General features: G+C 39.4%; 1 protein-coding gene across 1 annotated transcript; it reads right to left on the bottom strand.

Annotated features, from left to right (window-relative positions):
* Positions 1-321: 321 nt before the first annotated feature.
* On the bottom strand, positions 322-14,827 carry LOC127005598 (DDB1- and CUL4-associated factor 6-like). Its single transcript, XM_050874553.1, has 14 exons — positions 14,668-14,827; positions 12,605-12,740; positions 11,890-12,026; positions 11,544-11,722; positions 11,160-11,295; positions 10,563-10,723; positions 9,897-10,047; positions 8,671-9,319; positions 7,453-7,889; positions 6,722-6,764; positions 6,212-6,349; positions 5,266-5,518; positions 4,923-5,031; positions 322-4,341 (listed from the first exon to the last, which is right to left on the bottom strand). The coding sequence occupies exons 1-14, from the start codon at positions 14,735-14,737 to the stop codon at positions 4,259-4,261; spliced, it is 2,682 nt and encodes an 893-aa protein (XP_050730510.1). The 5' UTR covers positions 14,738-14,827; the 3' UTR covers positions 322-4,258.
* Between the last annotated feature and the right edge of the window lie 218 nt (positions 14,828-15,045).

Raw genomic sequence — 15,045 nt, 5'->3', positions numbered from 1 at the left:
GGCTAAGGGACATTGAGCCAAAGCCATCACTCACCATGGGAGATTGGGAGGGGGAACCTATAATGAGACTGTCAAGTGATAGTAGCAGCCAGATGAATAGCAAAGAGCAAAGCGAATTAAAGAACTATCTTCAGAGCAAAATAAAAAATGTCATTAAATGGAGGAGACCTGTAACTACTCACTACCAGAGTACATTTTCATAGCCATTTAAAATATTCTTAATCTTCAGTAACATTACCTCTGTAGGACATTCTCTCCTCTGTCTTAACTCCATAATAAGCTAGATAAAAATAGCAGGGTTTTGAAGATGTATATACAAGAACTGGTATAAAATTTATTGTATTTTATCTAAGTAACTTATATTCAACAATATTCTTTTTTCTCTGGAGGCAAGCTGCCACCACATATGAAAATAAATCATTATAGGTGTTATGTATGAAATTGAACCAACATTTTACAAATAGCTTTGATTAATCAGTGTAAGAAATAATTAATCTTAAACTGGATGTTCCTTGTTCTAGGAAATTTCTTAGTTGCCACATAAAAAGAACAAACTTAGGGTTTTCAATGGAAGCAAGAAGATAGTTAACAAATGAATTATTGATAGGTATCTCTTGCGAACATGAAAGGTATTTGACCACCTCAAAGTGTTATGAATATTTCTGAAGTGAATAAAGGAACAAAAGACTGGCCATGTACAGGGAAGGCATCATAAAATCTTTTTTACAAATACTATTGTTTTACACAATCAACAAACTGTATGTATACACTCAGCTTAAACTCACAAAGTTATGTCAAAGAATGACCCTTACAAATGTACTGGATGCAACGAGTTATGCAGGTCCACATCTTGTGTGTATGCATGTATATATTATACACAGATATACATTGTTATTAGAAAGGCAAATAAAAGGTGTAACAAACACTACACAGTGTTTGCAAGAGTACCTGACTTGTTCTTTCTTGAGGGTTTGGCTTCTCATAAATTTACTGAAAATAAGGAGCAGTAATCTTCAGAATAAAAGCAAGAAAATTGCTCTTATATGCAAAATGCATAAAATGCAGTAGTGAAAGATTGCTATCTGAAGTTTATTCTTAGGAAATAATAAATAGGGTAAAGTACTATGGTTTAAGTGTACGACAGCTTTTGTTGAGAATGGACTCGTAATAACTCATGTTTGGGGAGAAGTATTGTAACTGAAGCAAGACTAGCACTCTTAGTAAGGTGGCCAAGAAAGGACACTGAGAACACTACTTTCTTCTGTGAATCAAATTGATACAGATGAAAGTTTGAAAATCATTACTTTGTATTCTGCCCACTACCCATTACATATTAATTCTGGATAAAATAATCTGTCTTACTACTAATTGTGTTCAAAATGAGAGTGCATAGATTTTTATTCAAAATCATTGCTTCCCAATAGTGCAACTCCACACCTCATGTCTACCACTACCACTAATAAAACACTTCAGAGGAGAAAAACTGTTATTTGTTAGTCCACAACAACCATTCTCTTCAGAACCTTGATTTGACCACATCTCTCCTTCAGATAAGTCATTTATCTGTGATTTTACACAACATACTGAGCCGCTGCTAGCCACTGCATGACAAAACTCATTCAACTTGGGGAGGCAGTGGCCAAAATAATGGTCAATACTTAGACATGGTGAACCACTGTCTAGATCATCAATCAACCCTAACCTTAGCAACTTTGCTCAAAAGGGAGCACTGGGGAGCAGCATGGGCTAAGCAAGTTGTATTTCAGGATAGCCATTTCAGGTAAAATTTGCCTATGCCCCAAACAGGCTGGGGCCAACCATCAGCCCCCTCAAAAGAGCCTATCAGTGCTATGGGTGGCACAAATACTAAAAAGTCTAGTTCTCCCCAACTTGAAGTCCTCAGTTCTCATTTAACAACTTTCTACATAGACATTTGATCTTTTAAGAAGTCCTTGAAGTATATTGGAATAAAGCAAGAATCTTATTAAAATAATGACCCTGTATTTGTGTGCTTGCATAGCTGCACAGCTGTATTTGTTCCCATTTGTCAGTCAGCTCTTATTAAAATCATAAGCTGCGAGGGCCCAGGAAAAAGGATCTGAACACATTTTTCTAAAATTTTAAGTGGATCTGATATATGAATTTATTTCACAACCTTTCCTGAGAAAGCATTTACAAAAACAAAGATTACTGCTTACAATGATTTTAATAAAGTTTGTGAAATGTAGTCAGTTTAGCAAAATTGTCTTAACACAATCATTACACCACAAATATAACTTAGTTTATTAAGGAGTACCTCTTATAAGGCAGGAAGTATTACATACATGACCAGAGCTATTTTTTGCATCACTAAACCTATACCTATTTGTTTGGTGGCACAATAATACAATGAACTCAATTTCAAGAAAACACCCCATTAGGGAAAATTTGAATGTCTGTCCTGTGGAACTACTTGTGGAACTCAAGCTTTGTCCAAAGTCCAAGCCCACAAAAGCTTTGTCCAAAGATTTTCTAAACTTCTCTCTTTTTGAAGAACAGCCTGGAAATGGCAGGACGAGAAATGCATCTAAACACAAATGCTCAATACTAAGCATTGCATACGATGGAACTTCAAACAAAATCTGTTTGCCTGGACTCGCCATGAGCAAAGTAAATAGTACCTTCCTGGTGCTGCGCGGCACTGAAAGGCTTTACCTTTGTCCTTTGTGACCTTGCCAAGAGGAGTGTTTTCTCCTGGCCCTGACTAGTTTGTGGTCTTCCTTGGCTGACTTTCAGACAAATTCTTTTAAGTACACCAGTCATTAGAGAAGCCTGGATAGCCAATTAAAAGAACAATGTCCAGTACAAATTAAGAAGGAAGTCACTGCATAAATGAAGGCTTGCAACACCTAGATACCATGAGCAGGATATCTATTTGCAAGAGGCTAGCATACACTATTAGATGGCTGGGCAGTTCAGCCAAAAATCATACATCATTGTCTTTCTGCCTTGATGCCTGATGTAACACTTGTCCACAATTAAGGTGTTTAAGACCAGAAGGACATGTGACCTTTTTTTAAATGAGAAACTTTTGTTACTCAAAAACTAACAGATTACTCTCCAACTATTTCTACCATACTTGCAGGACCAGAACGGCTCATGTAAATCCACCACAGGACAAAAGTATAGGGAAAAAATGGTACACAACTCCATTTTCTGTGAGGAAGCTCTTTTTACCCTCTGATCATAGATACCTCAATTATGGAGGCTCTTGTTAGTCAATGTACCTCAGTCTCTTAAACTTGTATCATTCCTCTTTTGGAATATTAAATTACATACTATATTGTCAACATTCTTCATATCTATTTGAACTTTCCTCCATCTGCCTTGCACTAGTGCTGTTTATCATTCATTCTCAGTCTGAATTACATGTTTACAGTTCAACTCCTCTGGGTGTCTACATATTACTAATTTATCCAGGTCCCCAGTCGCCTACAAACAGCTCTTGGGTAGTAAACTAAGATTTACATCACAAATTAGGGAATGAGAAAGTACAAGGCAGACAAATACAAAGAAAATCTATCCTAGTATAGTAGATCACTCCAAGGAATTTATAATTGCAGAATAATAGTTTTTAAAAATGTATTCTCAGGGCAGTTAGGATCAAGAATTCACACTATTTCCATGGCGAATATTGAAAGAGTTTGCTTTATTCGATGAACAAAACATTACCTTGTGATCAGATAGTATTTCCTTCTCAATGAGTAATCATTATATTTTACAGAATCTAATAAACCTTCAAATGCAATTGGTATTACTTAAAACATTTTTATTACCGTACACGAAATGCCAAAGAATGTATAGAAAAAATATTGTAATCTTTGTGCTTATAAATTTCTTTTTCCAAGTGGTTATAAATCTATCCTGAAACCTTCATACAAATTTCAATTTTGGTCTTGATGTTTTTTTCCTGAGTTTTTCAATTTTTTTTACATAAATTTGATAACTTTTGTTCAACAGAATACAGGTTTTGTCATGCTATTGAGGCTGGTGCACTCAGATATACACGTTTGCAAACGCTTCCGTGCACACACACACACACACACACACACACACACACACACACACACACACACTCACTCACTCACTCATAAGCAAGCTAGCAAGCAGCAACAACTCATCAAAAGGAAATCTCTTAAAATACAGATAAACTATGAAAGAAAACAAAAAACAAGCAATGTACATAAGGTAAGCTAGTGAAGTGGTATTATGTCATCCTTTACTCATCATTGCCTCCCTGATCCTCCTCCTCCCCCTGTCTGCGAGCCTGGCGGCGGCTCCTCCAACGCTCGGCGAAGGTTGCTGAAAAAGCATCAGAATTAAAACAATGTAAAACATAAGACCTAGGTATAGGTCTTGACTCAGAAAATTCATATAAGCTGCCTTACTAATGAGACTTTTTTTTTACAACAGAGTGAGGTCATTCTTTGTCGATTTCTTCCATAAGGTGCTGGCTATCATGTGTTTGAAGATACCCTAACCTAATAAAACTCTAAACAGTCACTATAGATCTTGACTCAGAAAATTCATATATACTTCCTTACTTATGAGACTTTCTATACAACAAATTATTTCTCCAGAAACTTTCCCATCCTTTGCAACTCTACTACGGAGTGACGTCACAGTGCCACCATGATATGTTTGTGCTGGAGGACAGCTCTTCGACGAGTAATTTTACATTGTGTACAGAAGGGAAGTGCCTTAATTATTCACTTTTGTTAATAAATGACGGTGACAAAAATTAGAGTGAGGTTTGAAACACTCTGACTAAACATGAACCTAATCCATTTTTTTGTTAGTTATTCCTGAAAAATGAGGGAGCACAACCTCTGAAACCCATTGCAGACATAAGAATGTAAAATGGCAAGACAAATTAAACTCACATCCTCGCCTGAGCTGGTTGAGTGAGGCCAGCATGCGGATCATAAAGGTTGCAGGTACTGTTATGGTGTCACGCGTCTCCTCCAGAAGTGCATCATTACGTTGTGTTATCTGGAGGGGGGCAAGAAAAGACATCTTGTTATCTTATCTGGGACTTTTTTTTTTTTTTACTTCTTTTACTTTGAACTTGATCAAAGCACAATTAACCCTATAAAACAATGCGGCACAAGATTTTACTAGCTCATTGTAATTGGACAGGTATTCTACTCTTCTACAACTCCGAATAGGAAATATAGTCTCCATTCCACACCTGGCATTAATGAAACGGTAATCTTTTTGACCCACCTCCTTTGCCTTGGCTTCATCAAAACGAGATTCTTCACACAGCGGGGCCCAGAGCTTGACATCATAGTCTATGCCTGAAGTGGCCAGGATCGGGAGTGTTGGGTGCGGCTGGAGGCAGTTCACCACGTGCCTGTCTGCCTCCCACAGCATCACAAGTCGCCCTGTCTTGCGCTCCCAGGCAAAAACTCTGCCACAGTCAGAGCCAGACATGACGTGTGTGTCTCCCCAGAAGCATGCTTCCTTGATCATGGTTCTGCAAGGTGTAAATAGTTTATATTTGATAAAGCACTTAACCAAACTCCTAATTCTTAAATGGAGTAAATTATAACTTATTACATGTACCTAAATGTACATCTCTGAGTGAAAAATGGGACATCATCATTTCATCGACGCCTGCTCCTAGGAGCTCCTACCAGGGGATGGCCACGGCAGAGCTTCCAACTTTCTTTATCCAGACACTCCCTCCTTGCCTGCTCAAAGTTTCTCAAAGATCTTTCCCCCTCTCCCTAACGTTCTCTTGCATCCTATCCCTCCATTTCACTGGAGGTCGTCCTCTAGCATTCCCTCCCTCTATCTCACTCACATACACCTTTCTGGTCATCCTACTCTCCTCCATTCGCTCCATGTGGCCAAACCACTTTAAAGTCTGTTGCTTCACTTCTTCCACCACTCCACACTTCTTCCCATGGGACATGTAAGTAAAAGCATATTCTGATTGAAAGAATTTAAATATTGTTTTTAAAATGGCTCAGGACATGGATGGCTATTTCTTTCATGTCATTGTTCTGCATGACATACTAAAACAGGATAGCTACAAACATTTGGACAAGAAAAAATATTTTCTCAAATAGGCTACCAATGGCTACTAATGTTTTGTCATGCAGTGCTAATGTTCTAAAAAGACTAGGTGGTTTCTGTCATGCAGTGCTAGTGTTCATTGACCTACCTGGTATTTCGGTGACCCTTGTAGCACTGTCGAACAGCTGCCTGAGGTGCTGTGACTTCTGATTCTTCCCTTCCTCCTCCTGCGCACTTTTCCCTGGCCTTCTGTACAGCTTTCTCCAAGGCATTGGCCATACGAGCACTGGAATCAGAGAGGACAAATTGGTCAATACCCAATGGTGCCCTTACCGGGTGATCTGTCCTCGTCTGACCAATACTTTCCCATTCATTCTTGTGAATGAGCTTGTTTTACAGACACTTCCTACAGTGATGCTTTTTTAAGATTAGCCACACCATAACTGAAGGAAAGGTGAAAATAAAACAAAAACAAAACATTCTCAATTAATGGGCTAATTTGTATAGGTTTAAGAGTTACTTTTATGTTTACATTGTTTGAAATCAACTTGCTGACAAATATTATTGTATTAATAGCAGGTAAGATCATCTGTTTTACCTGAACCAATAAAACTTCACTGAGCATAGAAAAAAACAGTTATCTTATATAAAATCTAACCTTGCACTTGTGGACTCATCATCACTATCATCATCTCCAAACTCTGAAAAGAGAGTAACTCTTTTCATGCTCTATTGGGTATTGTTCCTTCTTGCTTGAAGTGGGTGAAAAAAGAACATTAAAGGCCTCACACATTCTTTCAGCCACACTCTTTCAATGAATGAAGAGGAATTGACCACAGTGGACATTGGAGAGGCTGAGGCAATGGGCAAACAATTGGAAGAGTATCATCGACCATCTAACCTCATAAGGTATTGGAAAACCTGATGTTAAACATGATGATAGTCTTTTGAGATATCTATTTATTTGCTTCAAAGAGAATATAATTATACTGATTTGCTTTCCAAACCTCCATCATTAAAACAGATTTCTTCAACATCTCTTCATCCTTTCCATTTTGTCAGTGTGGCCACAGCACCACAGGACATTCTAATCTGCCTCAGAGTATCTACATGCCTCACCAATTCAGCAACCTCAATCCTCTTCCTGCATCTTATGAAGTCCAGACCTTCCTAAGCATCATTTCCACTGCTCTTACTCTTGGCTTGACTCATTAATTTCATTGGTTAATTCAATCTTCAACTTAAACATGCGTATGAAAAAAGATATGGCTGATAAACTTGTCTACCTATGCAATGAAACCTCACTGAACTTGGTCACTTGAATCTAACAACAATGAGTCATATCTAAACATGAACGGACATTTTACAAGGAAAACAAGGAAAGCTTACCCAGTGCAGGTCCTACATTTAATTCACTGGCTCTCGTCCCATGACTAGAGGACCCAGCCATACCCGACACAGGCCCTGAACTTCCCCTTGATGAGGCAGCCCAACCCGCAGTAGATGGCTCTGCCTCCATATTACAGATGGCTGGACTAGAGGTGGAGGTGGTGATAGTCTGTGGCTTAGTCACCGGTGGTGGTTTAGTGGAAGTGGACGGTGAGGGCGAAGACGAGGAACCAGTGACGTTTTCTAAAGGCTGTTGGGGTTGATCTGGGTGGGGCTGAAGCTTTGAGGAAGGTTCTGTGTGGGAGTCACTTGTCTCCTCTTCAGTTTCGTGGGGGTCACAGCCCCGGGAGACCTCATCCCCCACACCCAGACTGATGGTGCTGCTGGAGACGCCTTGGCCAGAGTAAGAGAGGTTGACTGAGGGTTGTACCTGGTGCCTTGATAAATATTGGAGAAAGTGTTTGTTAGTATAACATGAAGCAACATGAGCAGGAGAGTGATATAATGAGTTACATGACAGAAGAATTGCGAAATAATTTTAAAAGATTAAAATCCCAACATTGGTGAAAGTGAACCTTTTAGCTCTCTTTCAGTACAAGACAAAAGTCAGAGGTAGGGTAGGCCCATTTAGGTCAGAGGATGGGAACCAACTCCATAACAAAGACAACTAACATACCATTAAATGACTACTTTCTGTCAGTATATGGTCAAGAGGATACTTTGTTATTACCTGATGATGATTATGTGTTCAAGGGAAGGGAAGAAGACGTTATGCAATGTTAGCATAACTAGAAAGACAGTAAAGAGACAGATAAGCTTCAGAAAGTCTGGCCATCTGGTCCAAATATTTTCCAGCATGATCAAAAGGAAGCTCGATATAATTTCCGCCCCTCTAATCACCATTTTTAGGAAGTCCTGACACTAGTAGTAGTACTGGCAATATGGAAAAAGGCTAATGTTGTACTGTTATGAAAGCAGAGGGATAAATCAGTAACATTACATTACTGCCCAAACTCTTATGTCATTGATTGTAGGAAAATTACTTGTACTGAAATATTGCTGAACACTTAAATAAAATAATCTGATTGATAGCTCCCTACATGGTTTCACAAAGGGTAAATCTTGTCTTGCTAATTTTTGGAAATTAATGATCATGAAATATAGCTCAAATAATATTCAACTTTTACATCTAACTCCAGTGCAGAAAATGAACCTTACCTTTCAACAAAACCTTGTGTGAGTGACGTAATTCTGTCCTGCAAACCCTCAATGTCAGAGGAATTTCTTGGCGGAGTTTCTTCTTTTTCGTCGTTCCTTCCTTCAACTACTGGACTAACATCTTCCATGTCATCCGTTGTAGAATTAACATTTCCGGTAATTCCAGACTCTTGGAGAGGCTCAGAGGAGTCAGGCAGATGCAGTGTTGATGTTTGAACAGGCTGTTGCATCGCAGAAGTGTTAACCTCTGACTCATCACAGTTCATTTCAGATCCCAGCTCTTCACTATGATGTGTAGTTGCACCCTGACTGGTTGTAAGCAGCTGGTCTGTCCCAGTACATTCATCTGCTACTGTACCAGGTGTTTCTGTAGGTTCGGAGGATGAACCAGCAAGACAAACACCAAGCACAGCAGAGGACTGGGATGGACCACCACCACCACCACTGTCCTCCCCACCAACGCCCTCAGGGGTGTTGCCCTCTTCATCAGTTGCTGCGTCTGGGATTAACTGGCCCTGGGAGGATTCAGATTCTGAGGTTGTTCGCTGGGCAGATGCTCTTGAGTTGGGATCATTCAGCATACGAGACAACACATCAGTCATCCTCTGCATCAAAGTGGCATGCAAAGTTGGTCGTGCTTGTCCCACATCTGAAGGGAAAGCAAACATCTGAGAAGGTCCCTTGTAAATTGGGGACATTGAAAGTATTTGAAAGAGAGGAAAGGAGTTATGTCGAAAGGGTGAGCATAGATATAACAAAAGAAGTCTTTGTTACTGTGATCATTCCTTGTTTAATATGCTCCAAGGAAGAGGTGTCGGACCGATAATACAGAATTATATTTAGGAAAGTATCCATTAGTCAACTAAAAAACATTACTTCCTAATAACTGATGTTTCAGTCAACAAACATAGCTATTTGAAGATCATGAATGACACACAGCACTTCAGCTTTCAAATGGAAAAAAAGTCATCCAACCAACACCCATTTCAAGGCCTATGATTTAAAAACTATGATCTTCATCAGAAGGGAGTTTAAAAGAGTTTCCTTCTTAGACACAGAAGTTGACAGAACCCAGGAATTGCATCTGGAAACTTATTGTTGCAAGTGTGATTCTACAAATTCTTGGCTAGAAGTAGTAACATCAATAATGTTTGTTGACTTATATAAACCTCTTGTTACACAAAGCCATTCACAAATGAGCCAAAAAGTGATGATCCCTTCTCTACCTCCAGCCTGGTTCCTCATCTCCCGCTCAGGCAGGGCTTGTGGGCCTGTGTCTGACCAGTCTCCTCGCAGACGAAGGCGCTTTAGGGTGGGGCCGGCATTGGCCTCAGTATTATTATCCACTTGAACCTTCATGGATGTTTCCTTGTAGTTCTGAAATGGTAAACATGCCAATCTTATCCTAATCAAAAAGGAAACAACCTGAGAAAATTGCCCAAGATGATTAAAAAGTGCAAGAACTGGAGTGTGAAAAAAAAGTTTGGGTAGTGGGGGACTGGCACACTTCAGGAGAAAGTGTATATGTGGATATGTGGAAATAGAAACTCATACTGTGGCTGCCTACTTAGTGTTCAAAGGAAGGCATCCAAATGAGTGAGAAAAGGGAAATGAACCCTATAAAACAGCATCCATGCAGAAAACAAAACTTACTGGCATAATGCATAGTTTGCAATTAAGGAATACCTTATATACAGTAATTAATTTTTGTCCACAATTAATTTTTATTCTTATGAGTTTTTGAGCGATTCTTTTTTATGATTTATCACTTGTGCAAGATAAGGCGAGTAGCTGCAGAATAAATATCAAAAGATGGTTTTAAAACAATAACATGACCCATTTTCTTCAATCTTGCAGTGGTGTAAGAGATTAATTGAATGATGGCCACCCACTTGAGTGTCAAAAAGGTAGAGGAAATCAGAGGAGTAGCTGGCGAGCACCTCCTGCCCGTCTTGGCTGTAACGCAGGCTGGTGACACGATAGCTCTTGCCTTCCAAGCTGTCTGGCTTCAGCTGCATCAACAGAGCTCTGTCAGCCTGCTCCAGGAATGAATCTGTACGGGGACATCATCATCATATACTATTGGAATGATGAGGTAAACAGTGTTGCAACATATCATGGGCTGGTGAAAGTGTGGTTGTGTATGAGGTGCTGTTTAGTAATTACATGGAAACAAGCTGAGGTGTCAAGAGGAGTGAACAAAAGCTTTCATTTTATGTCAAAAACTGCTTTTTGTGTTAGTATTTGTTTTTCCCTGATACCTTACTAATAAATGGCATTAAAATAACACTTTAGTTTAACACTGAATCAATTCTGACAACCTAATTTCACCTGTTTTAGCCCTTCAGTTTTTCTACAGATTTTTTACACAAATCTCAGATCCTCTTCCTGAAGCACATTATCTTGGTAAATGTATTATCTATACTTAGGGTGCTTTAAGGCAGTAGTTATTATGTGAACAGTATAACAGTTTGATGCTTTCTGTATACCTGATGCCCGTGTGCCCAGGATGCGTCGGTCATATATCCTGATAGTGGAGTCTTGGGTTGCTACAGCCAGGTGGTACGGGGTGATGGGGTTAACAGCCACGGCAGTCACAGGTCGACCCATGTTTAGCAAAATATCCTGGGAAAAGCAAGTAAGGAGTAGATTCATGTTGCAATTCTTTTTATAGCACATTCATAATTGAGAGAAAAGGTTAAGGAGGAAGAGACCAAAGATAAACGTAATAAAAGGAGTGTTTTGATGGTGTTATCCTGGTAGAAGTTATGTAATAGAGGAAATGAGGGATGTATATGTATAATGAATGAGGATTATAAAGTCATGAAAACAAAATGTAGTTGAATCCCTCATGCTGAGTCAAGGCAGTTTACCTCCTGACACTCGCGAATGGAGCATTTTGTCTTGATCCTGAGGTCAAACCAGCGCACACAGTCATCTTCCCCGCAGGTCAGGAAGGTGTGGGGGTCATCAGGAAGGGTGATGACATCATAGCAGGTACTGTAGTGGCAGGTGAACTTGCAGTCGTGTGTCTCCTCCTGCCTCTCCACATCTGAAGAGAAGATGTGTGGTGTTAAGAAGGTGAAGAGGGCTATGAGCATGAGAGAAACAAAGTGAAAGGCACCAGAAGGAATGTATACTGGCAGGTGAGGTCATAATAAATTTTCTGTAATCCTCTTCAATATGCATGATAAAAGTCCTCATTTAAAGAAGGCTTACCCGTATAGATCACAATTCCATCCCCTGAGCAGGACACAATCTTCTTGTTCGCCGTGTGTGGCATAAACTTGGCGCTGAATATGTTGGCACGGTGAGCAGTGTGGATGCGCGTCTTCGTCATTCGCTCCCACGGATCACTGCAAAAGGGAAAGGTAGCAGTTAAAGTTTGGCAGTGATTTTGTCCTCTATCATAAAGAATACATCCTGCTATTTCACAAGTTAAAAGGTAATACTACTACCTTATGCAGATGAAATTTTCTGTAGGAATTACTGCACAAAGCTTTAAAAATGAGAAGTTTCTATAAGGATTATATGAATTAAAAGGAATAATAATGAATTAGATACACTATAGTATTAGATACTCTGACAGGGAGAGGGGTAAAAGATCCTTGAGAAACTTTAAGCAGGCAAGGAGGAAGTGTTTGGATAGAGAGATGGAAACTTTTGCCGTGGCCATCCCCTGGTGGGAGCTCCTAGGAGCAGGCATCAAAGTTGAATGAATGAATGAATGTAGTAGGAGCAAAGATGTCATACAAAAATTATGCTCTTAGGTCCTAGTCTCATTTCATTATATTTAAAAAAAACTCTGAGATGTCCAATTTCCTTAATGTCCTATCTAAAACTTTCAAGTTTTACCATTATCCTTGATAATAGAAATTCTAGTTACTACTCTGCTTCATGTCAATTTATTTTATCATCACACAAAACAGCTCACCATATGACAAGCTGCTGGTCATCGGAGCCCGAGAGGAGGAGGTTCCCGGGGGCGTCCCAGACCACAGTGTTGACACAGCCTCGGTGCACCTCCATTGACTGCAGCAGAGACATCCGCTGCAGGAAGGACTCATTGCCTGGGTGCAAAAGAAACAGGTAAGGTTAGGTTTGGTTAGATAGTTAACAATAGCAAACAGCAGGGTATAACAGTAATAATGTGTCTTGATTTACATAGATAATCTGACCACACAGACTCTATGGTCCATACTAGGTAGTCTGTCCTTAATTTTACAAAAAAATTCAATAAATGGCCATTAGATTTCCATTTCTGCCTTAGCAAATATTAAGGTAGAGGAAGAGGCAGTTGATTTTGTTTTTAATTGAATGAGAGAGAGAGAGAGAGAGAGAGAGAGAGAGAGAGAGAGAGAGAGAGAGAGAGAGAGAGAGAGAGAGAGAGAGAGAGAGAGAGAGAGAGAGAGAGAGAGAGAGAGAGAGAATTTACATTGATCTACTAAACTTAACCAAGCCTCACAAAACCTAGTAATTACCATACCGTAAGTCTTCATTTAGTAAAATCTTATGTGCTTCTTTGTTAATGAGACTTTCTATCTGACAAAGTGAGGTCTTTTTTGTTGACTTTTACCATACATTGCTAGCTGCCATGTGTGTGAAGAGACCCTTAACTTTACCTAAGTACAACCAAAGCAGTAACTACATTTAGGTATACAGTAAATTCATGTAAGCTTCCTACGTAATGAGGCATTTTCTAACAGAGTGTAACTGAGAGTGAGCTCTTTGTTGATTTAAGTTATAAGTTGCCACCTATCATAAGTTTGAAAATAACCTAACAAAACTTTGAACCTACTGATATTAGCCTACCACTGCTAAAACAGTAACCTTTTGTTTGTTTTTTCCTACTTTCCAGTACAAGTGTTGCTGATATAAAGCCCATCTCAGTGGGTCACCTGTAAAATCAAGGTAAAAAATGAAGTAGGTAACTACTTCCAAAGACATATCCAGGACCTAGGTGATGATGAAGTACTCATTGATCCAAAGAGAAAGAGGAAACGATAATAAAGGAAAGACCTGAGACAATAATGAAACACTCCAGGAGGTATTTAGTTTACTCGCAAAGGCTATAGCTCTGTATCTACATCCAAACGACAACAATGTGTCTAGATGTCTGCTGGAAAACTTGTACAGAATAAATAGACATCACAACGTTACCCCTTGCAATTCCCAAGCGGTAGAATGATAAAATGAATGCCAGCTATGCAACCCTTGATATCCCTGCGTAAAACTCCCTCGTCTGGCCAGGAAAATAAGATTAAACTAATTTGAAAGCTACCCCAGCATAGGAAGAAAATGTTAATAGAATGATAATACAAAGGTAATACAAAGGCCAGCCATCCAGCTCTTGACTGCCCTGTGTAAAACTACCTCGTCTGGCCAGGATAATAAGATAGATGAATATTTTAAAAGGCACCCCAACATAGGAAAAGAATGGTAATACAAAGACCAGCCATACAGCCCTTGATAGCCCTGCATTAAACTTGTTCATCTGGCCAGAATAATAAGATAAAAATGAATTAAAACCACCCCAACAAAGGAAGAGAAAGGTAATACAAAGAATGCTACTACAGATACAAATATAAAGAATGCTAACATACACAAAGAATGCTAATACAAAGGCAATACAAACGACAATACCAAGGCAAGCCATAGAGCCCTTAATTGACAGCCCTGCATTAAAAAACTCCTTCGTGTGGCCAGTATAATAAGATTAAAGGAACAGTTTAAGAGTCACTCCAGCAAGAGGGAGAATGAAGTGAAGTTTGGTGGGTAATACTAATGGCAATACAAAGGCCAGCCATACAGCCCTTTATTGATAGCCCTGCTTAAAAAACCTCCCTCGTGTGGCCAGCATAATTAAACAAAAGGAAAAGTTGAGAGTCACTCCAGCACGAAGGAAAATGAAGTTCCGTGTGTGCCAATTTGCTGTTCTAAATCCGTTGCCTCACCACGCACTCCTTCGCATACCAACCATTTCACCGCTATTCTCACCTTTTGCGAGTGGGTAGGTGACATTGCAGCTGACTGGATCATACTGGCGGTTAATAATATGCCTTAACATTAGTCTTGAAGGCGGCGGTCCTCCCCCTGTGCAGCGAAGGGCAGGCGAGACACACACACACGCACTCACTCCCTCACTCCCCCTCCAAAGGTAAACAAAGCCAACCACACCATCAGCTGTTTCCTCCTGCCCTGTCAGTGTGCGAGGGTTTTATTATTATTATCATTATCATTATTATTATTATTATTATTATTATTATTATTATTATTATTGTTATTATCGGTATTATTTTATGAGTGCGCCCGTATCACGATGAAAGACACTTATGTGCATTATGATTTTTGTGTGGTGATACAACACAGTTGAAC

This window comes from Eriocheir sinensis, chromosome 3 (genome assembly GCF_024679095.1).
Source record: "Eriocheir sinensis breed Jianghai 21 chromosome 3, ASM2467909v1, whole genome shotgun sequence".
NCBI classification, from domain to species: domain Eukaryota; kingdom Metazoa; phylum Arthropoda; class Malacostraca; order Decapoda; family Varunidae; genus Eriocheir; species Eriocheir sinensis.
This window is presented reverse-complemented; position numbering and strand designations above follow the sequence as displayed.

What these genes read in the sequence shown, in the direction of transcription:
- LOC127005598 (XM_050874553.1), bottom strand. Translation starts at nt 14,737, where the DNA reads ATGTTAAGGCATATTATTAACCGCCAGTATGATCCAGTCAGCTGCAAT. An exon ending in GATGAGGAACCAGGCTGGAG is followed by an intron (nt 9,320 to 9,896) that starts GTAGAGAAGGGA and finishes CTTTCCCTTCAG; the next exon opens with ATGTGGGACAAGCACGACCA. An exon ending in ATGAAGCCAAGGCAAAGGAG is followed by an intron (nt 5,032 to 5,265) that starts GTGGGTCAAAAA and finishes GCCCCCCTCCAG; the next exon opens with ATAACACAACGTAATGATGC.